Below are 23,177 nucleotides of genomic sequence, written 5' to 3'. Positions count from 1 at the left end.
AAGAGGGTTCCTGGGCCAGGCTTGGAGAGTGGACAGGAGTCTGCCCAGAGAAATGGGAAGGAACAGGGGAAGGGTCAAGCTTAAAACCTCTGGCCCCCAGAACCCAACAAACCTTTCCCTCTGCTTGCAGAGGAGCACGAGGGTGGGGGGCTCTCAGTGGGGTGCTGGCAGGTACTGAGGTGCCTGGGAAACAAAACAGGAACCTGGAATGCAGCTCCCAGAGGTGTCCTGCCGACCAGCTGACCAAGTGTGGGCAGGGATTGAAAGCCTATTCCCCATACTCTCTACTTTTGGGCATCATGGCTTGCAACACAGACACTGAGAGGCCATCAACGTTTGGTCCATTATCTACTTTCGGCATGCATCTCCCATCCCGACTGGTTCCTCCAGCCATCATTTTCTTAGTGATCCCTTCTCTATTCCAGCTGCCTTTTCCCCTCCGCTCATGAAGCAGGCTTCCAGCTGTCTGCCATGGAGGCAGGGGGAGGGTGGGAAAGGGGGGCGTATACCAGGGATATTGGTGGTGGGGAATGTGCACTGGTGGAGGGATGGGTGTTTGATCATTGTGTGATTGTAACCCAAACATGAAAGCTTGTAACTATATCATGATGTTTCAATAAAATAAAAAAAAAAATCCTATTCTGGAAGCTTCCATGGGCTGGCGGAGAGCAAGCTGTCGCGTTCAGCCCTCAGTGTAGTGGGAACCAGAAAGGCCAGCGGGGTCCGGGAAGGAGCTCTGACCCAGGGCGCAGACTCTGCAGAGATGCAGTCAGACAAGGTGGTGCTGAGTCCCCTGGGTGTTGGGGGCCAGAGGGCGAGGCCTGGCTTCCTTCATATCAGCAAATGAAGCCCCTAGGAAACCAGGACCCCTAAAAGGGATGAAATATGAGAAAAGGCCGACCCTATTCCAAGGTGCAAGTAGACATCTGGCTGGGATGGGCTGGTGGCAGGAACCTGCAGCAAGGACCCCTGCCAGAGTGGTCTGGATACCTGTCCACCCTATGCCCACTGGAGCCAGTTGGCCGGAAACTCAGACTTTTCATTTCTCCCCGTAGGCAGAACTTCTTTTGGCCAGTGTGCTCCAAGAACTTCAGGTGTGCCAGGAGGATGCCGGAGACAGGTGTGCCCAGGAGGATGCTGGGAGACTTGTAAAGCTCTACACATGAGTGACAGACTGACAGACAGGATGGAGGTGCTCCAGCCTCTGCACGAAGGCGAAGAGACCCCAGGAAAGACACATCTGGAGGCAGGAAGGGGAGGGAGGAGGACGGAGGAAAGGGAGAAAGCAGGTGAGCACGCAGGGGGCAGGACTAAGGGTCCCAAACAAATAGCTCCACAGCCTGGGAGGTGCCTGCCCCAGGCAGTACCATCAGGACTTTTGCCCAGGAACCAGCCCGGGTCCCCTGCTCTCCTGCGGATTCCAGCCTGCATGAATGTGGGGTCTCTGCAGGGGAAAGCTCTTGGGGGAGGGTCTGACGACCCGCCTGAGACCAAACCACCCCTGTCCCGCTTCCTCTGGGCCTTAGTGGGGTGAGGGCCATCCTGAGCGATGTCTGGGGAACTGAGGAAGGCGTGGAGAAGCCCGTGGGTTCCAATGCCCTTCCAGGGCTCACACTAGATCCCTGTTGGTTCCGGCCGCTCTCCACCCACAGGCAGAACCCTTGAGAGAAGGGCCCGTAGCTCTGAGTTCTTAGCACCCTGCAAAAAGGGTCTTTTCCACAGGGAGTGCTTGAAGGCTGCTGCCTGCCTACGGGCAGAATGCACGCACTGCCACCCCCCAGGCCACCGGATCTCCTGGCCTGTACCTTGCTCTCTCCAGCCACAGAGCACCTCCACTGTGACCAAACACAGATGTGACCCCGCCACTCTGCAGCTGAGACCCACCCCTGGCTCCCCACCCTCGGCCCTGCACTCAGTCCCTTCTGACCTCACCCCCCTCCTCCAGGAACCCTCATGCTCTGCTTCAGCAAGTTCTCTGCAGTTTCCTGAGATACCGTGTGTGTGAGTATATGTGAATGTGCCCATGTGTGCACTCACATGTGTGCTGTGTGTTGGTGTGTGCACACGTGTATCTACATGTGCACCCACATGTGTGCCTGTGTGTTCATGATTGTGCACATGTCTCATGTGGGTGTCTGTGTGTGCCTTGGTGTGCCCCCATGTGTTTATGTGTGTTCATGCCTTTGTGCCCACGTGTGCATTCATGTGTACGTGAACCTGCATCTATTGATGCATCTGTGCCCACGTGTGCATGCATGTATACATGTACCCACACGCGTTGATGCATCTGTGCCCATACGTGCATATGTTGTGTGTTGGCATGTGTTCACATGTGTGAGTGCATCTGTGCCCACAAGTGTATGTATGTATGTGCCCACATGTGCCCGTGTGTGCCATGCACATGTGCTGGCCTCCAGCCCTGCTTCTGCCTCTCTGCCTGGAAAGCCCTTTCCTGGCTGGCATCTCCCCTGGCAGATTCTGGCTGTTCCCCTGGCAGACCCAGCATAAATGCCCCTGGGCCCTCCTGGACAGGCTGTCGGTCCCTCCTTCTGTGCATGCAGGGGGACCGCTGCGCCTGCCCAACAGCACCCCTGCAATTCCTGAGGCAGTGTCTTTGCCCAGGTTCCTCTAGGCTCCCTGGCACGAGGTTGCACCCAGGCCAGAGAGAAAGGCAGATCAGGAGAATAACATCCTGCACCTGCCCGCAAGGGGGAGAGAAAGAGGGGGGAGAGGAAGGGGAATGAGTGAGAGAGAAAATGAATAAGAGAAAGTGGGAGAGAAAATGGAAAGTGAGAGGAAAATGAGAAAGTAAGAGTGAGAAAAAGTGAGAAGGTGATAGAGAAAATGAGAGAAAACAATAGCAAAAGTGAGAGAATGAGAAAGAGAGAAAGTGAGAGAGAAAATGAGAAAGAGAAAATGAGAAAGTGAGAGAGAAAATGATAGAGAAGGAGAAAATGAGAAAGAAAGTGAGAGAGAAAATGAGAAAGTGAGAGAGAAAATAAGAAAGTGAGAACGAGAGAAAAGAGAAAGTGAGAGGGAAAATGAGAAAGTGAGAGAGCACGTGAGGGGAGAAGGGAGGAGTCAGAGGCGGGAGGGCGGGCTCAGGACTGCCCTGGCCTCGCACCCACCTGGTCTTTGCTCGGGCCGAGCTCGGTGGCCCGGGCTGTGCAGCCCGCATGGCATGGTGTGAGGTACTCCACACGTGTGCTGGTGTCACAGGTCGGGTTAAAGTCCCCCGAGGGGCAGGCACAGGCCTCCCTGCAGCCTGGATAAGGCTCCAGCTCTGTCTGGGCCCTGTGAAGAGAAAGGCCCGACGGGATGGTCTGCTTCCGCCCCTGCCGGCTCCCCTCTGCCCACCTCCCCGCCTGAGAACAGAAGCAGAGGCCCCGCCCCCTGCACAGTGCTCACTGCTCAGAGGGGTGTACAGGGCACAGGGCCAGCGCCGGGAGCCCCACCCCGAGGCTGAGGGCCTCCACCTGCTGTGCAGGCCCCACCCCCACCCACCCCCCCCACCCCCCGGCTCCTCCGCGGGCATTCTTCGGGAGCACAAGTGAAAGTCCTCTCAGGACTTAGTTCTGGAAAGAAAGAACCATTTCTGGGTGAACCAGATTGCTGGCTTTTGTTTCTTTGGGGCCACACCCAGTGGCTTACTCCTAGCTCTGCACTCCTGGGTTACCCCTGGTGGTGCTCGGAAACCATGTGAGGTGCCGGGGATCAAACCTGGGTCAGCTGCACAGGAGACGCAGCCATACCTGCTGCACTATCACCTGGCCCCTTTCATCAGCAAGTTTGAGCTCTGAGTGTGGTCAGGGACGCCCCTAGCTGTGCCCTCCCCCACACCTCTTCCTTCTGGCTCTGGGTCTCAGATTCTCAGTCTGTCGTTGCTCCTGGGCATCTCGTGATCTCCCGACTGTCTCATTCCTTGGCTCACTGAGTCCCGGGCATGATTGGCAGAGGACCCCAGTCTCACAGACCAGAGCAAGGTGCAGGCCAGGCGCCCCCTACGAAGGCAGAGGGCCGGAGCACTAGTAGAGTGGGGAGGGCATTTGCCTTGCATGTGGCGGGCCCAGGCTCCATCCCCTGCACCCCATAGGATCCCCTGAGCACCCATAGGAGTGATTCCTGAGTGCAGAGCTGATACTCAGCTCTGAGCGTCTTTGGGTGTGGTCCAAAAACAAAACAAAACAAAAAATCAAACCAACAAACATAAAGGAGAGGCACAGAGTTGGCCCCTGGGACTCTGAATATGACCTGGCTTAAGGACTGGGCAAACTGATTAGGAACCCAAGGGTCAGGCTGCACGGTGGAGACCAGACAGGAAGCGGAGAGTCTGTGGGCGTGGGGATGGCTGGGTAAAGGTCCTGTGCCCCAGCGACCAGAACGATCAGGATGGGGAGAGGCGGGAGGTGGGGCCATGCTGGACGGCCTGCAAGTAGAGTTGGGGTCGGAAGGGCCAGGAGCAAAGGGGAGACTCTTCCTCCCTTAGGTGGGAGGGTTTTGCATGTGGGGGCATTGGTCTGACACTGTCTCTGCAGGAAGGGACAGTCCCCATCTGAGCCCAGCGGGTCTCTGTCCAAGGCCACTGAGCTGCCTTGTCTGGGCACCGGTCCTCACCCTCCCGCACGTCTGGGCCCTGGGTCTCCACACTCACCCTAGCCTGTCGGTGACACCCGCAATCTGGTGGGTGGAGCAGCCCATGAAGAAGAGGGGCAGGCTGAAAAGCAGGCAGAACAGCGCCCCCAGCAGGCACAGGACGGTGCTGTGCCGGGGGCCCAGGCGCAGGCGCTTGACCAGGACCCCGCCCACCACGACTCCCAGGATGGCCGCGGGGATGGAGAGGCAGCCGATGAGCATGTTGGCGTAGGATGCGGTGATGGAAAACTGGCGCTCCAGGAACTTGGGCAGGAAGGTGGCCATGCCCGCCACCGTGCAGGACAGGCACACCTGCGACAGGACCACCAGCAGGAAGATGGGGTGACGCAGGGTCCGCAGCAGCACCCTGGGGAAGACTGTGGGGGCAGACAGGAGTCGGGGGGTGCCAGTCACCCCCTCTGTCTCTCGCCTGTCTGTCCTGTTCCCCTCAACTGCTGTATTCCGTCCTTGCCCATTTATTGCATCTAATTCTATTTTGCAGGGTAGGGCGTGAGGGTAGGAAGCTGGTTGTGGACTCCTGGCTCTGTGCTCAGAGATCACTCCTGGGGGTGCTCAGGGGATCCAGTTGGGTATTGGGGATCAAACCTGGGTGTCACACACGCCAGGCAAGCACCTGATCCACTATACTATCTCTCTGCCCGTCCCGCACCTAATTCTATTCCTCTCCATGACATTTCCCATGTCCTGTTGACGTTTGACTCCTTTTCTTTCAGTGCCAATTCATTTCTGAAATCCTACCGCTTCCTTCCCTTGTATTAGATTGCATTTCATTGTGTTGTTTCTTTTTATCTCCTCCCATCTCATTCCATTTCTTTAGTTCTCCTTATTCAATCCAATTTTTCTCCTCTAACCTCCGTTTTTGGGGGCCACACTCAGTGATGCTCTGCACTCAGGGATCACTCCTGTCAGGGCTTGGGGACCATATGGGGTCTGGGAATCAAACCCGGCTCAGCTGTGTGAGAGGCAAGCGCCCTCCCTGCTGTGCTCTCGCCCTGGCCTGTCCTCTGGCCCTTTTCATCCCCTCCCTCTACAGTACTTTTCCAGCCAGCCGCAGCCTGCGCTGTCCCCTCGGTCCCCAGCAGGGTCCTGCATCCCTGCCCCTCCTCCCTAACCCTGCTTTATGTCTCACTATTGTACTTTACCCGAGAGACTACACACTGGACTTCTGTTGTTTGTTTGTCTGTTCTTTGGACACCCCACCAGAGAGCGGAACTTCTTTACGGCAGGTATTTTTGGCTGTTGTGTTCATTGGCTGAATTTCTAGAGCGTGATGTGCAATGGGCAGAAAACCAGCACTGCACATAATGAGTAAAGGAATGAATGAAGGAAGGAAGGAATGGCCAGACCAACTAAATGGGAGCAAAGATGAAACTGTTGGGGTCGACCCAAGACCTCCGGAGAGGGCCTGCGAGACAGCTGGAGGGGTATAACATTGGCCTAGTGTGTGTGAGGCCGAGTGTGGGCCCCAGCCCCCCCCCCTCTGCCCTCTCTCTCCCCCAGGACTGGATTTTAAAACAAAAACCTAAGACCTCCAGAGTAAGTGAGGCCTGAGCAGGCCGGATGCTGAGGGTCTTCTTAGCGAGGTTTTGGGGGACAGAGGGGAAGAAATGAAGGGCCTGGAGAGGGGGGACGCAGAGAAGGAATTCCTGGCAGGGCCAAAAGCCTGGAGAGAGGGAGAAAGGTAACTGCCCTGGGGTTGAGGACAGGCCCCCCGCCCCCCACCGTGCCCCGCCTACTGCTAGCTGCTAACACAGTGCCTTGCTTAGACGTTTCCCCATCAGAGCTGGCCCCTCTGAAGGGCACGCAATGGAGAATAGGTGCCAGCTCGGGGCTCTGGCCGTCAGCACCAGGGGCAATCAGTGTCCTCCCAGACGTGTCAGCTCTGCCCTGTGCCCTCCTCTGCATCAGTAAGAGGGTGCAGGGTTTCTGCCAGCAGGAGGCGAGGGGCGAGGGGCGAGGCCTTCCGAAAAGCACAGGACGAGGATCACTTCCATGGTGGGGTGGTGGCCTGGCCAAGGGGTCCTGTGACTCAGTGGGGGTGTCCCTGTGTTCCCACTGTGGCAGGACCAGCCACCGTCAGGGGAGATGCTGTCACCAGTGTTGCTAAACCCAAGGACTTCCTAAGACCAGCAGCTGTTTCCCTGGGAGCCCGAAGATTAAGACAAACATTGCAGGCAGGGGTGGGGTGGAGCTTCCCCTCCTCTGGCCCAGGTCGGCTTCCTGGCCCTGGGTCCTTGCCATGAGTGGATGCTTCAGGAGGTGTGTGAGGTGCCTGCGTTCTGCGAACCCCAGGGAGTGGCTACCAGGACCCTGGCCAGGAGGGGCCGGGGCTCCGCTAGGCTGTACAGGCCCCTCTTTGCAGGGCCCAGGCAGAGGTGGGAGCTCATCTAAGGCCAGGGCAAGGCCGAGAGCCCCCAGATTCCCCAGCTCCTTGTGGTTATCCTCCCTTCCCGTACCCACCACCCCATGGTCCTGTGCCCGACGCCTGAGGGTCCCCTCGACCCGTCTTCACCCCCTTCTCCTGCGCTCATCTTGGGACTGTGCTGTCTTTAGCGGGGCAGTCAGAGAAAGGGGGTCTCTGAATGGCAGGCCAGGGGCATCTCCAGGGCAAAGCGAGTCTGCCCGTAGCTGAATATTGTGCTCCTCCTAATGCCTCCTCAGTCTGTTCCTCAGAAGACCCTCCTCTGGGATTCCTCCACTCAGGGGCTGTCTCCCCCATCAGACAGGGAACTCGGGGTTGTGTCTCCCTCATCAGACTGGCTTCCCCCAGGCCTCCTCCTCCAGCCAACAACCCATGGCTTCTCCTCCCTCCCTCTGCCCGTTCCCCACCCCAACACACACACACACACACACACACACACACACACACACACACACACACACACACATAGTTCCAGAGGCCTCAGGGCTAAGCCTCAAGACTCAAGGTCAGACTGGTCCCTCTGGAGCTGGGCAGGAAGTGAGAGGGACTGTCTCCAGCCCTGCCCCAGTCCGCTCCGGACTCAGGTAGAAGCTGCAATCACCAGAGACAATCTGGCCCCGGCACCCGAGCAGCTGCCCCAGGTTCCCTCTGGGCAGGAGCCCAAGCAGTGATGAATAAAGTCTCCCCGGAGCAGATCCAGCAGCCAGGGTCACCTGAGGTCAGAGAGAGCAAGGCAAACGCACTCCCCACCGTAGGCCCCAAGAGATGGATCTTACACCCTCGGGTCCAGCCCTCACTGTGCAAAAGGGAAAATGGAGGCCCAGAGGAGGGTCAGGACCCACAGCCAAACTGAGGCTGTTGGGTTTGGCTCCAAAGAGCCCTTCACCCAGGCCGCAGCCTAGGGAGAGAGTAAATATTTACTGCAGCCTCCTGTTTGGGGCAGGGAGAGGGGCCGAGCGGAGTTAGCACAGGCCCTGACCTCTGGGAACTCGCTCCCGAGAAGGGCTGGATGAGGGTTGGGGTAGCGGAGAGGTCGGAGAGTGAAGAGGTGGGAGGGAGAGACAGGAGGAAGGAGAGAGTCCCTGAGCGGGGCCTAAGGGATGAGGGAGAGTGGGATCGATCTCAACAAAGATGATGTTGCAGACATAGAGCATCGTGGGAGCAGAGATGCAGGGCAGGGAACTGAGAGGCCCATCGGCTGGGAAGAAGGATGGAGAAGGCAGGAAAAGCTTGGGGCTGGCCCTGTGTTCCTGTGTTCCACGGCCCCACCGCGCTCACTGACCTTTGATGAACTGGACCACAGTCAGGTCAGGCGCCATCTGGGCTAGGCCCTCTCGCTTCTCTGGGACCTCTCCAGGGCTCTGTTCACGGGGATGGTCCTCGTCCTGGGGAAACACATAACCGATGCCATCAGCCAGACAGAGGCACTCTGCACTGCACTGTTTGTGGGCAGGGGTCAAGGGCCCTGGGAGAGGAAGTTTCCAGAAAAGGGGCGGGGCCCACATCAGGAGCCATTATCTCTCTAGCCCCAACCCCCACCTTCAGTGTTCCATTTGTTCTGAGAGATTTAGCCAGTATTTACAAAGAGTGAACAAAATTCCTATGATTCAACTTTTGACATTCTTCTTTTTTTTTTTTTTTTTTGCTTTTTGGGTCACACCCAGCGATGCACAGGGGTTACTCCTGGCTCTACACTCAGGAATTACCCCTGGTGGTGCTGGGCTACCATATGGGATGCTGGGAATCAAACCCGGGTCGGCTGTGTGCAAGGCAAATGTCCTACCCACTGTGCTATCACTCCAGCCCCAACATTCTTAACATTCTAACATTCACCCCCAGTCTCCCGGAAATGAACCCTATAACTACCATCATCATTGCTTCTCCTGAGAGAGCACCCCCTTCCCTTCCCGGATACGGTCATGAATAAAAGACTGAGATTGTGCTTTTCTGTTTGTTTTCTTTTTGCTTTGGAGCCACACCCGGCAGTGCTCAGGGCTGACCCCTAGCAGGGTTCTGGTGACCATATGGGGTGCCCGGGATCGAGTCCAGGTTGGCCACACGTTGAGGTGCACGTCCTGGCCGCTGTGCTGTCTCTGCAGCTCTGACACTGCCCTTCCTATCGCGTGGTTGGTTATGTTGCCATCCCCAGTGCAGGCCTGTCACTGTCACCCCACCTCCAAAATCACCAGCCCCCCCATGGCGCTCAGGGTCACGACAGCCACGATCACCGCCTCTAACACCATGACTGCTGTCTCCACCATACGCTTCACCACCATCTGCAACACAGCCTCTGTCCAAGGTTGTCACAGCAGTGACAGACACTGGGCCACCATGGCAGGGATGGGCAGAAAGCTCTCAGTGTGGTTTCCAGTTGCCATAGCATTGATTTCCTGAGAGAGTGAAGCTCTCTGGGTCTTTTTTTTTTTTTTTGAGTCACACCCAGCGATGTTCAGGGGTTACTCCCAGCTTTGCACTCAGGAATTACCCTTGGCGGTGCTTGGGGGACCATATGGGGTGCCGGGGATTGAACCTAGATTGGCCATGTGCAAGGCAAATGCCCTACCCACTGTGCTATCGCTCGGGCCCCAGCTCTCTGGATCTTACACAAGCTTTCATGCGTGCTCCCCGACCGAGCCTGGCTCTCCAAAAGCAGGGCTCATGCTCTCTGTCGAAACCCTGGAGCCTAGCACAGGACCTGCAGCAATGCAAGGGCTGTCTGATAAATATCAATAAACATCGAAGAAAGAAAGTGAGGAAGAGGGGCTGGAGTGATAGCATAGTGGGTAGGGCGTTTGCCTTGCACGCGGCCGACCCGGGTTCAAATCCCAGCATCCCATATGGTCCCCTGAGCACCGCCAGGAGTAATTCCTGAGTGCAGAGCCAGGAGTAACCCCTGTGCATCGCCAGGTGTGACCCAAAAAACAAAAAAAAAAAAAAAAAGAAGAAAGTGAGGAAGAGACGGTTCCACTGGCTGACCGCATCCAGGTCAGACTCGCGGGGGAAGTCACTTCATCCACAGGCATCACTCCCGAGAGTCAGGAGAGCTCTTAGATTGCTGCCCAGAGCAGGCGGAGGATTTCCCTGGGTGAACGGACAGAGGGAGGGTCTGGGCACGCCTGGCCTTGGGGCTCTGCTGCAGAACCCCCTCCTCCTTGCTGGCCCTTCTGTGGGAGCCAGCTTGGTGCCCGGCTCTGCAGGACTCAGATGGGGTCTCAAGCTGGGCTGAGGAGGAAACTCCTGCTTTATCTGCTAAACCCCTGAGTAGAAGGCTTGCCCAAATGAAGAGGTACCTCTGTGGTTCAGCCATGTAGGGGCCTGCCATCAGCACTTGACCCTCGGTCGTGTGTGAGGCGAGGGGCCCACTCTGCGTTCATGCCTGAGCACTGGGCTAGCTGGGGCAGGAGCCACCGGAACCAGAGCTCTGGAACTGTGACTGGGGCAAAGCACCCGTGGGGTTTTGAAGAGTTAGTCAACAAAATGCATTAGAAAGCAGCTCATCGTTCATGTTTAGGGTAGGATAACAGAGAATATCTTTGGTCTGTGGGTTAAATAAAATAACTGAAATTTCCCCAATTAATTCCGTTTTCTTTGAGCATGGTTCCTAGAACATTTAGAATGATATGTACGCCCCTGCCTTAAAGAGAATCAGTCTATCTGATCCCCTCAAATAGGCATTGTTATTTTACTGCAAAATGGAATAAAAGAGCCTGCTATAAAGGATAAAATGAGATTTTTAAGAATTACAAATATTAAAAAATTTAAAAATAATTCAAGAGAGAGACAGACAGACAGACAGGCAGAGAGACTCTTCTTGATCCTTTCCCAGTCCAGGAGAGAGTGTGTGGGTGGCAGGAAGGTCCCAGATGCCCGAGGCAGGGGCATCTGCAGTGGCACTGTTCCCCAGAGCAGGGTAACCCTTCCCCCACCCCCTGCCCTACCAACTTGAGCATTTATCTCAGGGCGGGGCAGGTTCACCCACGAGACACACCTGCAGGTTTCAACGGAAAACATGATAAGTGCAATCCCTGTTCTTGGAGAAGGGGAGAGGCACCGAACAAGGCTTGACTCTAATCTAAGAGTCAAGTGCGCATGCGGGAGAGATAGAGATAGAGAGACACAGAGACAGAGACACAGAGAGAGACACAGGCACAGACACAGAGAGGCAGAGATAGATAGAGACAGAGATAGGAAGCTCTTTATCTCATGAGTTCTGCTTCTGCCAGGGGGTCCTTGGCTCATATAAACAGGAAAGCCAGCTGTCATCTGCTGCCATCCTTATCCCCCAAGCCAGCCACACAGCACTTTCCCATGCTCATCGTGCCACCACTGTGCCCACAACCTCTCATGTAGGGGTGTGGGGACCCCAACTTTTCAAATGTAGATTGTTTGATTTCCTAAGATTTCGTAGGGTTTTCTTGGAGGGGGGCGGTGCTGGAAACATTATTACTATTTATGTTGCATAACTTTCCAGCATTCTCAGCCCCCAGAATAACCTACCACATCATACCAAATAGTCACATTCAGCTTTAAAAACTCCATTCTTGCACCTTTTTAACAGAAGGGAAAAACTGAGGCCCTAAGAGGTCACTAAGGAATCACCAGTAGAGCAGATTCGGAAAGCCTATTTCAGGCCCTTAAAAACAGCAGAAGGGGCTGGAGCGATAGCACAGCAGGTAGGGCGTTTGTCTTGCATGTGCCTGACCTGGGTTCGATTCCCAGCATCCCATATGGTCCCCCGAGCACCACCAGGAGTAATTCCTGAGTGCAGAGCCAGGAGTAACCCCTGTGCATCACCAGGTTTGGCTCCAAAACCAGCAGAGGGGGTCAGAACGATGGTACAGTGGGTAAGGCACACCCAGGTTCCATCCCCAGCATCCCACATGGTCCCCTGAGCACCACCAGGAGTAATTCCTGAGTGCAGAGCCAGGAGTTACCCCTGAGCATCACCAGGTTTGGCTCTAAAACTAAAAAGCGAGCAGCAGAGGGGAGCAGGAGCACAGACTTTTAGGGGTTGAGGATTCAGGGAAGATATCAGGGAGTAACTGAAGATTGAGATTGGGAAGGAAGGAAGAGGATATTTGGTGGGGGGTGTCACACCCCATGGTACTCGGGGGATACTCCAGCTTCAGTGCTTGGGGTTGCTCCGGAGCAAGTTTGTGGACTGAACCAGGGCCTCCGGCAGCCAGAGCATCTGCTTAGCCCTTTGCACCATTTCCCAAGAAGAAGTTCTCGGGTGCAGGGAGGGAGCAGAGCCAACAAGGGGCCCTGGGAGCAGGCTGAGGTGAGGGAGAGAGCCTGCAGGACTGGGGCAGTTTGCTGGGGCAGGGAGCTTGAGGGCCAGGACACGGGGCCCAGCTCATCTGTGGCCTCAGCTCTGACCTTGCCCGCTGCCTGGTCTGCGGTGAACTTCTGACTAATAGTGGGCTCAGGAACAGGAAGCGGTGGGCTGGGCTCTGCGGGGGAGGTTGGGGGGTTGGAGGGAGGCTCTGCAGTGGCCCATCTGGCCGGGCTTTGCCCAGGTCAGCAGCCCGAGCAGGAGCGGAGGGAACTTCCCCTCCAGCCTGGAGCAAGCTTGCCCACAGGCATTGCCACCTGGGGCACTGTGGGTGGGTTTCATTCTGCTGGTTAGTAGCACCCAGGAACTGTTGTCTACCCAGGAAGTGGGGTCCTGAAGGCTCCGTCCGTATGTCCTGGGCTCTGTCCCCAGGCCTACGGCAGAACTTCTCCAGCCCTCAGTTCGGTCACTTGCAAGGCAAGCCTCCCTGGGCAGGCTGTGTTTAACTTCCTCTCCCCGAGGGAGGGGCAGTCCTGTTTCTAGCCACATGGCCAAGAGCCAACGGGCCGAGCATCTGTGAGCAAAGGATCTGCTTCCTTCTGTGAGCGGCTCCCACACCCAGGGGCCCTGGGCCCTGCGGGCAGGTGAGAGCTCAGAAGCGGCAGACGCATCCCTCAACACTCCCCTAAACTAACTCACTCTGGCAGCATTCACTCTCCTTTCTTCCATCTGGTGGTAGGGTCCTTTCTTTTTTTTCTTTTTGGGTCACACCCGGCGATGCACAGGGGTTACTCCTGGCTCATGCACTCAGGAATTACTCCTGCTGGTGCTCAGGGGGCCATATGGGATGCTGGGAATCAAACCTGGGTCTGCCGTGTGCAAAGCAAATGCCCTACCCGCTGTGCTCTCGCTCCAGCCCCGGATCCTTTCTTTTTTGGTTTGTTTTGGTCCATTCCTAGCAGAGCCCAGGGCTGGCTTCTGGCTCTGTGCTCTGGCTGGGCTCACAGGACCTTCTGGGGGGCTGGGATGAGCTGGGGATGGCGCATGCCTCGACTGAGTAAGGCAGCTCGGGTCCTACAGAGGCTCTACCAGCCACAAGCCCTTCGATCAGCGTGTTTAATCTCCAGACTCACCCCAGCTGTGAGCCCCTCTATTCCAGAACAGGGGGTGGGGGTGGTATGAAGATTCAATGAGATGGTGCCTACAAAGGGCTTAGAACAATCCGAGGTTCCCTGAAGCCATCAATGGAGCGTCCTCTCCTGCTCTTACTCTCTAGGTGAGCTACCGGAAGTCTTCTATGGAATGTTCTGAAAGGAGGGTAGAGGAAAGCTGGCAGCTCTTGGCCCATCTTCTGCTCATTCTCTAGACAGGGAGACTGAGGCCAGAGACTGCTGAGTCAGATTTTCTGCTCTAACATTCCAACAACACCTCAAGAATCAGAGGCATAGTACAGGGGCAAGGGACTTGCATACAGCTGCTCCCAAGCCAAAACAAACCAATCAGAACACCCCAGTGTCACTTGGCTACTGTGGAAAATGGCTCCCACTGTGTGTGTGACCGCCAGAAGTGGAAGTCGGGGCTGTGACGGTGAAGCATACACTCCCCACCAAGTAGCGCCCCAGCGCCCCAGACTGTGCTAACTTTAGGATGTCAAGCTTCCTCTTTTATCTTCTCTGTCCACGCAAAAGGTAGAAACGTATCCCTTGTCTGGGTACCTGGGACCCCAACATGGGGGGAAGCTGGCTCCACCTCACGGTCCTCTGGGTACCCAGCCCGCCCCGCCAGCGGCCTGGGTGAGCAGGGCATGCCTGGCCTGGGGACAGTCCCTCCTCACGTCAATATTTATTGCCTCAAAGCTGCTGCAAGTGGAGCATCGTGTTCTCAGCCCCTGGTTCTTTTTTAAGCAGCTCACACCCCCTTCCCTCATCACTCTCCTCTCCACGCTGCTGATGGATGAGCTCAGACAGCCAGACAGGCTCACAGCTGAGAGCCAGGGGACTGGTGCATCGCTGTACGGGGCGTCGCTGTATGGGGCGTCACTGTATGGGGTGTCGCTGTATGGGCGTCACTGTATGGGCGTCACTGTATGGGGTGTCACTGTATGGGGCCATGGGATCCCTGCTGGGAGCTGCTGGGGTCGGGGTGATGCATGTGCTCAGACCCCACAGGTACCAATGTGGTCCCAGGAGTCCAACGCCCACACGAGCTAGGGTTGGATAGGAGAGACAAATGGCTTATTTCAGGTCATGGGCTGGCCTGTGCCCGAGCCCCCTGGAGGCAAACATTTCACCCCTGCCCCACAATCCTAGGGGCTGCCCTGCTCGTTCAAACTTTGGTCCCAACATGGGGAGAATTCGCGACCCCGAGATGGCCCGGGCTCTCTCCGCCCTGTGCCCATTCCCACCTTCTATCCGCTCTTCCTCGAGTTCCAGAAACCTGTTCCCTCCAGTTGCTGCCTGAGGCCTGAGCTAGGCAGCACCATGAGGGGCGTCTGCTCCCGGCCGTCTTCCCCTCCTCGAGCTGTCTCCTCTGCTGGGCCTTGCTGCCCTCTGGGAAGTCCCCGAGCGGGGACCCGCACTGTCTCCGTCCTGCCGGACTCAGCCCCCACCCCCTAGCGCCCACCTCTCCACTGCGGCTCTCCTCCCTGGACAGCTTTTCTCTACCTGAGCCTGAGTGACAGCTGGGAGGCCCTGCTCACCCCCCCCAGGCTGCCTGCTGGGCCAGGTGGTGGCAGAGAGGCCCAGCCAGTCCCAGGCCCTGCGACAGTTTGAACCTTCTGCTCTTTGTCTCCCCCCAGCCAAGGGACTCTGCCCTGCAGGGCTGAGCTCAGGAGGGCAGCCTGGTCGGGGTCAGGAGAGATGATGCCAGCTTTTCCAGGCAGAGCCACTTTCATCCCTTCCTCTGAGCCCCCGAAGTCTCTAGTTCACAGTCCAGGAAACCTACTCCAATGTACCAATCTGCCACAGGAACTAGGATTATTTTTTGCTGCGAAATATTTGATAAGAGTTTTAGAACTGCCCTTTCAAAATTCTATTTACATAAGGGGGGGGAACACACCAAAAACCAAGAAAATTAGAATGACTCAGCACTGACGGATGATGTTTTTAAACCAATCACCTCCCTAATGAAAGGAGAAATAAATATTGATTTTCCCCTAAATATAAAGAAATATATATTTACAAAGACCCTGCTACCAATTTCTGCAGCAGTACTCTTAAGATCTCACAGTTAGGAGTGCTGTGGGGGACTTTCGTTCTAATATTTAGTCTTTGACCCCTGTTCCTGGCATAAAGCATTCTAGCCCTTTGCAATTTCGTAAACTCCCAGCATCTGACACTAAGCTCCTAAATCTAAATCCCTAGTATTTCCTGGGTGATAGGAGATAACAGCTTGCTTATCTGTCCGTTTATGGTGCTGGGGGAGGCCAAGGGTCACCCCCCACTGGTTCTCCTGCAGTCACACCAGATGGCTCCCAGGCCACCCCGACCAGGCTCTGGGGATGCCAGCATACATGCACCCTAACTCCTGTGCTGTCCCCAGCCCGGAAAGGATGGCTGTGGTGTCATGACGGCACGGGAGTAAGAGCCATGATTAGAAGCTGTCACTCTCCAGCCCAGCCCCATTCTCCAGAGAGGGCAGAGTGGAGGGAGCGGCTGATGACTGAGGCCCTCACCCCACCCGCTGTTCACAGTACTATGAGGGTCCATGTTGGTCAATGCTCCTCTTACAGGACTCTGGTATCTGCGTGTGGATTCATCTGTTAATCTGTGTGTGTGAATGAATGAATCCATGTAAATGTTCCCAGTGTCCGGGAGGTGTCCTAGCAAGTGATCAGATGCCAGGAGGGAACAGGCAGGGCTGTTTGTCATTTGTGATCTGACTAGAAGTGTGGGGTAGCCTGGGACTACTTGGATTGATGTCTGAAGCTGGGGCGCGGGGTAGTCTGCTGGAAGTGAGGCCTGTAGGGCCAGATGCAGTCCCCAAGGGGGTTCTGTCTGAATTGAGCTGACTCCTAGGAGACGGGTCTGGTTTCCAAGAGAAGTGGTCAGCTCACAGATCTGCTTGCTCACAGAACTGGAGTGAGGAAAAGGGAACTTTCCCTCTACACTCCCGCACATGGGCATAGTGGCAGGCCAGGATGGAACGTGCCTGAGTTGTCAAGGACATTGAATGTCATAGGATCAAGCTTTCATAGAATATTTTCTCTTTCTTTCTTTCTTTCTTTCTTTCTTTCTTTCTTTCTTTCTTTCTTTCTTTCTTTCTTTCTTTCTTTCTTTCTTTCTTTCTTTCTTTCTTTCTTTCTTTCTTTCTTTCTTTCTTTCTTTCTTTCTTTCTTTCTTTCTTTCTTTCTTTCTTTCTTTCTTTCTTTCTTTCTTTCTTTCTCTCTTTCTCTCCCTCCCTCCCTTCCTCCCTCCCTCCCTCCCTCCCTCTCCTTTGGGCCCACACCTGGTGGTTCTCAGAGGTTACTCCTGGCTCTGCACTCAGGAATCACTCCTGCCTGTGCCTGAGGGACCATACGGGATTCCAGGAATTGAACCTGGGTCAGCTGTGTGCAAGGTAAATGCTCTACCTATTGTACTATCACTCCTGCCCCAAGTTTGTATGGAATATTTTCCCCTTGGTCATTTTCCTTTGTATTTAGGAACAAATGCAGATACTGTTGCTCAGGTCTCAGGTTGGTGGGTCCCTGAGAGACTTGGAGCACCCCACCCCCCACTTGGAGTCATTTCTTCTGTCTGGTGGTCCTGGCCTGTCCCAGCACCTGCTGGGCCTCGGTCCTCCTCTGAGGAGACCTCTTGCCCCACCAGGAAGTGGGGGGCTCAGGAAGGGGCCAGAGAGACATCTCAATGGGCTGAGTCCATGCTGTGCACATGGGAGGTTTGGGTTTATCCCCAGCACTGCATTATTCCCAAGCACCACTGAGTAGTCCCCGAGCACTTTCAGCTGTGGCCCCAACCAGCCCCCCATCAAGGAAAAGCTAGCCCTAAGCCCTGGATAATTGCTCCTTACCAGGAAGTCCTTGTGGCGACATGAGTCTCTGCAGGCTCAGAGCAGCAGCGCCCCTCGTGCCGCTGGCCCCAGGGCACTCTGTACTCCCGTGTCCCCCTATGGCTGCTGAGAAAGCCCCGTCCATTTTTTAGTTTTGTTTCTGGCCCACACCCGGTGGTGCTCAGGGCTCATTCACCATTCTGCACTCAGGCATCACTCCTGGCGGCACTTGGGGGACCAGCCCGGGTTCCAGGGATTGCGGGGTGGGCGGCGTGCATGGTAAGTGCCCTATCTGCTTGCTGTGCTATGGCTCTAGCCCCAGGTCACATCCATCTCTATAGCTGGCTGCTTTGCCCAAGCTGTTTCCACGCCTAGAATGTTCCTCCTGCTCCTGTACATGCTTCCACATCTGGCAAAGTCCAGCTCAGATCTCTTCTCTAGACATAAATCCGACAGCCTCTCCTGCCTGCTCTGGTATTCTCAGTTTCCATCATGCCTACAGCTATAGCCTTCAGGGACAAGCGTGGAGGTTGCACGCATCTCCCGCTAGGACAAACAGGCTCCAGCAGGCTCGGGTAACCCTGCACTACCCTGGCTGGCCCTGCAACGGGGGCCTGGCACACAGTGGGCCCGGGGGGCTTACGTTGTTAGCTGGTGGGGCAGCCACTGCTAAGCCCCTGCGCCGGAAGCGGAGCTCATGCTTCTCCTTGGGCATCTCCCTGGGGAAGAAGAAGTAGGGGGTGGCAGCCAGGGCCACCGCACTGGCAGCGATGAGGAAGCCCAGCCACCAGGCACCCACCCATCGGGGGTCCTTCGAAGTCAGGCTGATCCCACCTAGAAGAGAAGACCATGGGCACGTGAGGGGCAGGATGGGCCGCGGGTCCTCAGTCACCATCCCAGGATAGGTTCTGACACAGGAGATGGTCTGGACCAGGACACAGGGTTCTGGTGTGACCTTGTCGCCTATGACCCGTGTGACCTATTGCAAGTGTCTGAACCTTTCCTGACTTTCTTCTCTCTCTCTCTCTCTCTCTCTCTCTCTCTCTCTCTCTCTCTCTCTCTGTTTTTGGGCCTTCTTGGGGTTGCTTAGGGGTTACTCTTCGCTCTGCACTCTGAAAGTCACTCCTGGTGGTGCTCAGGGGATCGAACCCTGATTGGGTGTGTACAAAGCAGGTGCCTTACCCGCTGTATTGTCTTCCCACACCTGGTGGTGCCCAAGGCTTCCTCTGGGTTCTGTGTTCAGGAGTCAGTCCTGGCGGTGCTGGGGATTCGTGGGGCTTGATGCCTGCCAGTCATGTGCCTTAAAGCCTGTGCTATCTTTCTGGCCCTTATGTTTTCTCAACTACTAAAAACAATATGTGTGGTGGCCAAGGTCACAGACTTGGTCAGGTCTCGAATTTCCTTCCTAACCGAGCGTTGGGTAAGTCACTTAACCTCTGTGTCTCAGCTTCATCCTCTATAACATGCTGAAGTGGTACCTCATCTGTCAGGGAGAATATTCTAGAAATGAACACATGCAGAAGAGCCAGACCTAGCTCAACAGGCTTCTGCTCTTCTTCCCGTCACTGTGATTATTGTATTGGGTGTCAGATCATGGATGTGAGCTTCAGCTCACCCTGGTGGCACCCACATCAGGGACCTGATTGGTGTCTTTGGACTCGGCCCCAGACTCTGAGGAGGCCAGAAGCAGCATGTCCCATTTCAGCTGGGACTGACTCCTTCTAGCCACAGGCAGCAGGTGCGTGCCCATCTCATGGAGAACCAAACAGGCCCCTGGGGAGACAGGGAGAGAGCAACAAAGCCTTGCCGATGGCATGCCCAGCTTCTCCCATCACTTCACAGGACTCAGCACAGCTGTGGGAGGCCAGCAGGACTGAGGATGGCTGAGACCCAGAGAGGCTAAGAGGCCTGTCCATGAGGCCAGAATGATAGCACAGTGGGGAAGGCGCTTGCCTTGCGTGCGGCTGACCTGAGTTCAATCCCCGGCATCCCTTCACCTCCGCCAGGAGTAGCTCCTGAGCACAGAGCCAAGAGTAACCCCTGAGCATTGCCGGGTGTGCTCCCTTACTATCCCCTAAAAATAATCCAGGGTCTGGGATTATTGCCTTTGCTTCTGTGTCAGAGGGCGCTGGGGACAGCTGTGTGCTCTTGAGGCTCACCTGGTGGCATGCGGTCAATGTCCACGTAGAGGCGCAACATGAGGCCGCCCAGCCCATAGGCCAGGCCTGGCCCCATCATGGTGATGGCAAACAGCACTCCTGCAACGGGTCACTTGGTCACGCTTCTGAAGCCCACTTCCCTCTGCCAACCAGTGCCCCCAGCTTCCCACAACCCAGACCACCTGCCTGGACGCCGGGGATGGTCCGAGTCCTCCCAAGCTTTCCTACCCATGCATGGCAGAGAACAGAGACTCAGGCCTTGCTGTCCCCCATTCCCCGGGGACTCCCATCCAGCTTCCCAAGGGGCGGCCCATCCTCACCCAGGTACAGGGGCGAGTTGCTCTGGTGGGCGAAGTCATCGATGTAGGAGATGCCGAAGGGCTGGATGGGCACCCCGCCCACACCCAGCAAGGTCTGTGCCACGAACATGATGGCCACGACTGTCAGGTGCTTTGTCTCAGCGCGGCTGGAGCAGCTGCTATTGGAGGCGGTGGGCGTGAAGGCGGGTCCCATGGTGGTGGGCACACACAAGGAGGCCTCCACGTCCTGCAGGGTCTTCTCTGAGAAGGAAAACAGATGTGGCACTGCTGACAAGGCTGGGGCCTCTGCATGTTTGCGTCTTTATTGGGCAAAGAGTGCAGCTAAGGACACTCTTGCCGTGCATGTGGCTGAGCTGGGTTGTGCCCCCATCTGGGCCCCGAGCCCCTCCAGGAGTGATCCGTGAGCTCAGAGCCAGGGCCCAGCCCCGAGTACTGCTGAGTGTGGCTCCCCCCGGTTCTTATTGAGGGGCTCACGCCAGTGGTTACTCAGAGTCTACTCCCAGCTCTGTGTTTGGGAGACCGTGAGGTGCTGGGATCCAAGCTGTTCCCCTGCATGAACTGCCCCATGATTCAGTGCTCCCTTGGCACGTGGCGGCAGGTGCTTCGCCAGGGTCGGTGTTACTAAATGTCTGATGACTCCTCTCCCCACCTCCCCCACAAACTTAGGGGCTGGGTGCTCTCAGGCCCCCTCACTGATGCAGAAGCTGATGCTCAGACTGAGAAGGGTAATATCGGGATGGGAACCTGCAGGCTGACTTCCAGGCCATGCTCTGAAAAGCCTCCAAGTCTCCCTGCTGAGTGGAGGCATGGGGGACAGTCGAGGGGCACCGGGGGGTCAGGTGACACAGGAGGTAGAATCTAGACGGGGCCAAGAAGAATGAACAGGATTTCCCAGAGGGAGAGTGAGGACCAGCACATACAAAGCCAGGGCCCTGGTGGGTTCTGCTCAGCTGCACCGCAGGCCAGGCTGAGGGCTGAGCCGGGCAGAAAGGACAGTGGAGGCTGGATGGGGGGTGCAGGGGATGAAACTTCGTTTTGGGGTCACTCAGGGCACAAAGACAGAGGGCAGTTAAGAGGTGTGTGTGGTGTGTGTGTGTGTGTGTGTGTGTGTGTGTGTGGTGTGTGTGTGTGTGTGTGGTGTGTGGTGTGTGTGTAGTGGTTGTGTATGTGTGGTGGTGGTGGTGGGGTGTGTGTGTGTGTGTGTGGTGTGTGGTGTGTGGTGTGTGTGTAGTGGTTGTGTATGTGTGGTGGTGGTGGTGGGGTGTGAATGTGTGTGTGTGTAGTTTCTACACTAAGTTCCAGATACTTATTCCCTTAAAGTCACAAATATTTGGTGAGCAAATTCTAGGAACTCCTAATACTATTATTATCTACCCAAATGTGGTTGTGGAAGTGGCTGGCCCTTTCCTGGAGCCCTGACTATGAACTGCGTCCTCCCAGGGCCGACTGTCTGGAAACAGCCACAGGACCTAGGTCAAGGCCCAGACCGTCCTCCCACACCACCTGGACTGACAGCCTTGAGAATGACAGGGGCCATCAAGAAAGAAAGTTCTATAGGACGTGGGATAGGCCGGTGGCTCTGAACCAGGTCCCTGGGCTAGCAGGGCACCAAGATGTTGGGCAGAGGCTTCTCTCTCTGGGCTTCAATTTCTTTGCTCCTCTGCATGGGTAATGATGCATTTGCTTTGCTGACCAGTCAACATGTGTGTGTGAGATATGATCCCAAAGTGTGCCTCTAGTGGATGGATGGACAGATAGGTGGATGAATGGGTGGGTGGGTGGATGGATGCAAGGATGGGTGAATGGGTGTGTAGATGGATAGATGGATAAATGGGTGGGTGGGTGGATGATGGGTGGGTGATGGGTGGAGATAGATGGAGAGATGAGTGGGTGTGCGATGGAAGAGAGGAGGTTGAGTAGGTGGATGGATAGGCAAATGGGGTTTGAGAGAGAGAGAAGAAGTAAAGTGAATACTCAGGATGGTTGGGTCAACAAAATCCCACTGAGATAAATAGGGTCTTCACAATTCTTTCATTGTTTTGATTTGTTCATCCACACATTCATTCTTTCTTTTACTAGTATCTTTTATTAGTGGCATAACACACACAGTGCTTAGAAGAGGGTCTGGCACATGGGAAGTGGTGTGTGACACTTTTTTAGAATTCCACAAATATTTCCAGAAGACCTACTATATTTAAGACCCTTCAGTAGGCTGGATGTCACTTAAAAACCAGCGACAGGGGCAAGAGCAATAGTACAGTGGTTTGGGTGCTGACCTTGCACACGGCCAACCTGAGGTTGAGCCCTGGCACCCCACATAGTCCCCTGAGCCCACCAGAAATGAGTCCTGACAACAGAGCCAGGAGTAAGCCGTGAAACCACCAGATGTGGCTCCAAAACCAAACAACAAAACCAAAGCAAAACAACCAAACAAACAAATAACAATGACATACAAGCAGACCCTCAACCAGTGAGACCCAGAGGGGCTCCCTCCTCTGCCTCAAATGGCCCTGTGCCCCACCCCCCATGGCCCCCGGGTCTGAAGGAGGCGTGCAGTGGGGTTGGAGAAAGAGCAGGTGATGTGGGAAACTTATCCCAACCTGACCAACAAAATCTGGAGCTCCCACCTGGCCCCTGCCAACACACACACACACACACACACACACACACACACACACACACACACACACAGCGTGTCTTCTGTGCTTACCGGAGCTGGCGCCCTCATAGCTGTAGGGATCTGAGATGAAGTGGGGGAGACTCATGAGAATCCCCGCCAGGGCCACCAGGATAGCCCCACAGCCAATGAATCGGGGCCGATGGACCCGGCTGCCGAAGTAGCTCACAAAGACAATCAGGGTGGTGTTCCCCACCTGCGAAGAAATGCAGGAACCTGTAAAACGGGTGCCAGGCTGGGGCCGCCCCAGTCTTTCCCCTGCTCCAACCTCAGTGTTCCCACCTCTGTAATGAACAGACCTATTACAGAAAAGTTACCTGGGTCCCTTTCTTAAATACCGACCCTGGGAGTGGGCAAGGGCACCCCCACCCCAGCAGGGGAGAGGCGAGGACAGAGTGGACGGGACTAGAAGTTCCTTTGGATGTGGGTTGGGCCCCACATTAGGACATGGAGAGGGACCTTCCGAGACCCCAAGTGTGAGTGAAACTAAGTCTAGAGCCAGAGGACCAAGGCTTGGACTTTTAACTTTATTTTGTTCGTTTTTAAGTCATGCTTGCTGGTGCTTTGGGGGCAATTCTGGCTTGGTTGTTCAGGGGACCATGTGATAGGAGCTGGGAATCAAACCTGCAAAGCATGTGCTCAGTGTCTGAACCCCAAGGCTTGGAAACTGGAGCCTTCAAAT

At 55.7% G+C, this 23,177-nt stretch overlaps 1 protein-coding gene across 1 annotated transcript in view; it reads right to left on the bottom strand.

Moving 5' to 3' along the window:
- SLCO2B1 (solute carrier organic anion transporter family member 2B1) overlaps positions 1 to 23,177 on the bottom strand; it is a 45,026-nt gene that overhangs the window by 5,188 nt on the left and 16,661 nt on the right. The window contains exons 4-10 of the mRNA XM_004620664.2: positions 22,529 to 22,691; positions 19,819 to 20,058; positions 19,499 to 19,597; positions 17,983 to 18,173; positions 8,358 to 8,460; positions 4,652 to 5,009; positions 3,129 to 3,294 (exon numbers count right to left, since the gene is read on the bottom strand). Of these exons, the coding sequence (XP_004620721.1) occupies positions 3,129 to 3,294; positions 4,652 to 5,009; positions 8,358 to 8,460; positions 17,983 to 18,173; positions 19,499 to 19,597; positions 19,819 to 20,058; positions 22,529 to 22,691 (1,320 nt within the window). The remainder of the gene's footprint in view (positions 1 to 3,128; positions 3,295 to 4,651; positions 5,010 to 8,357; positions 8,461 to 17,982; positions 18,174 to 19,498; positions 19,598 to 19,818; positions 20,059 to 22,528; positions 22,692 to 23,177) is intronic.

The sequence above is a fragment of the Sorex araneus genome, chromosome X (assembly GCF_027595985.1).
Source record: "Sorex araneus isolate mSorAra2 chromosome X, mSorAra2.pri, whole genome shotgun sequence".
Lineage (NCBI taxonomy): Eukaryota > Metazoa > Chordata > Mammalia > Eulipotyphla > Soricidae > Sorex > Sorex araneus.
This window is presented reverse-complemented; position numbering and strand designations above follow the sequence as displayed.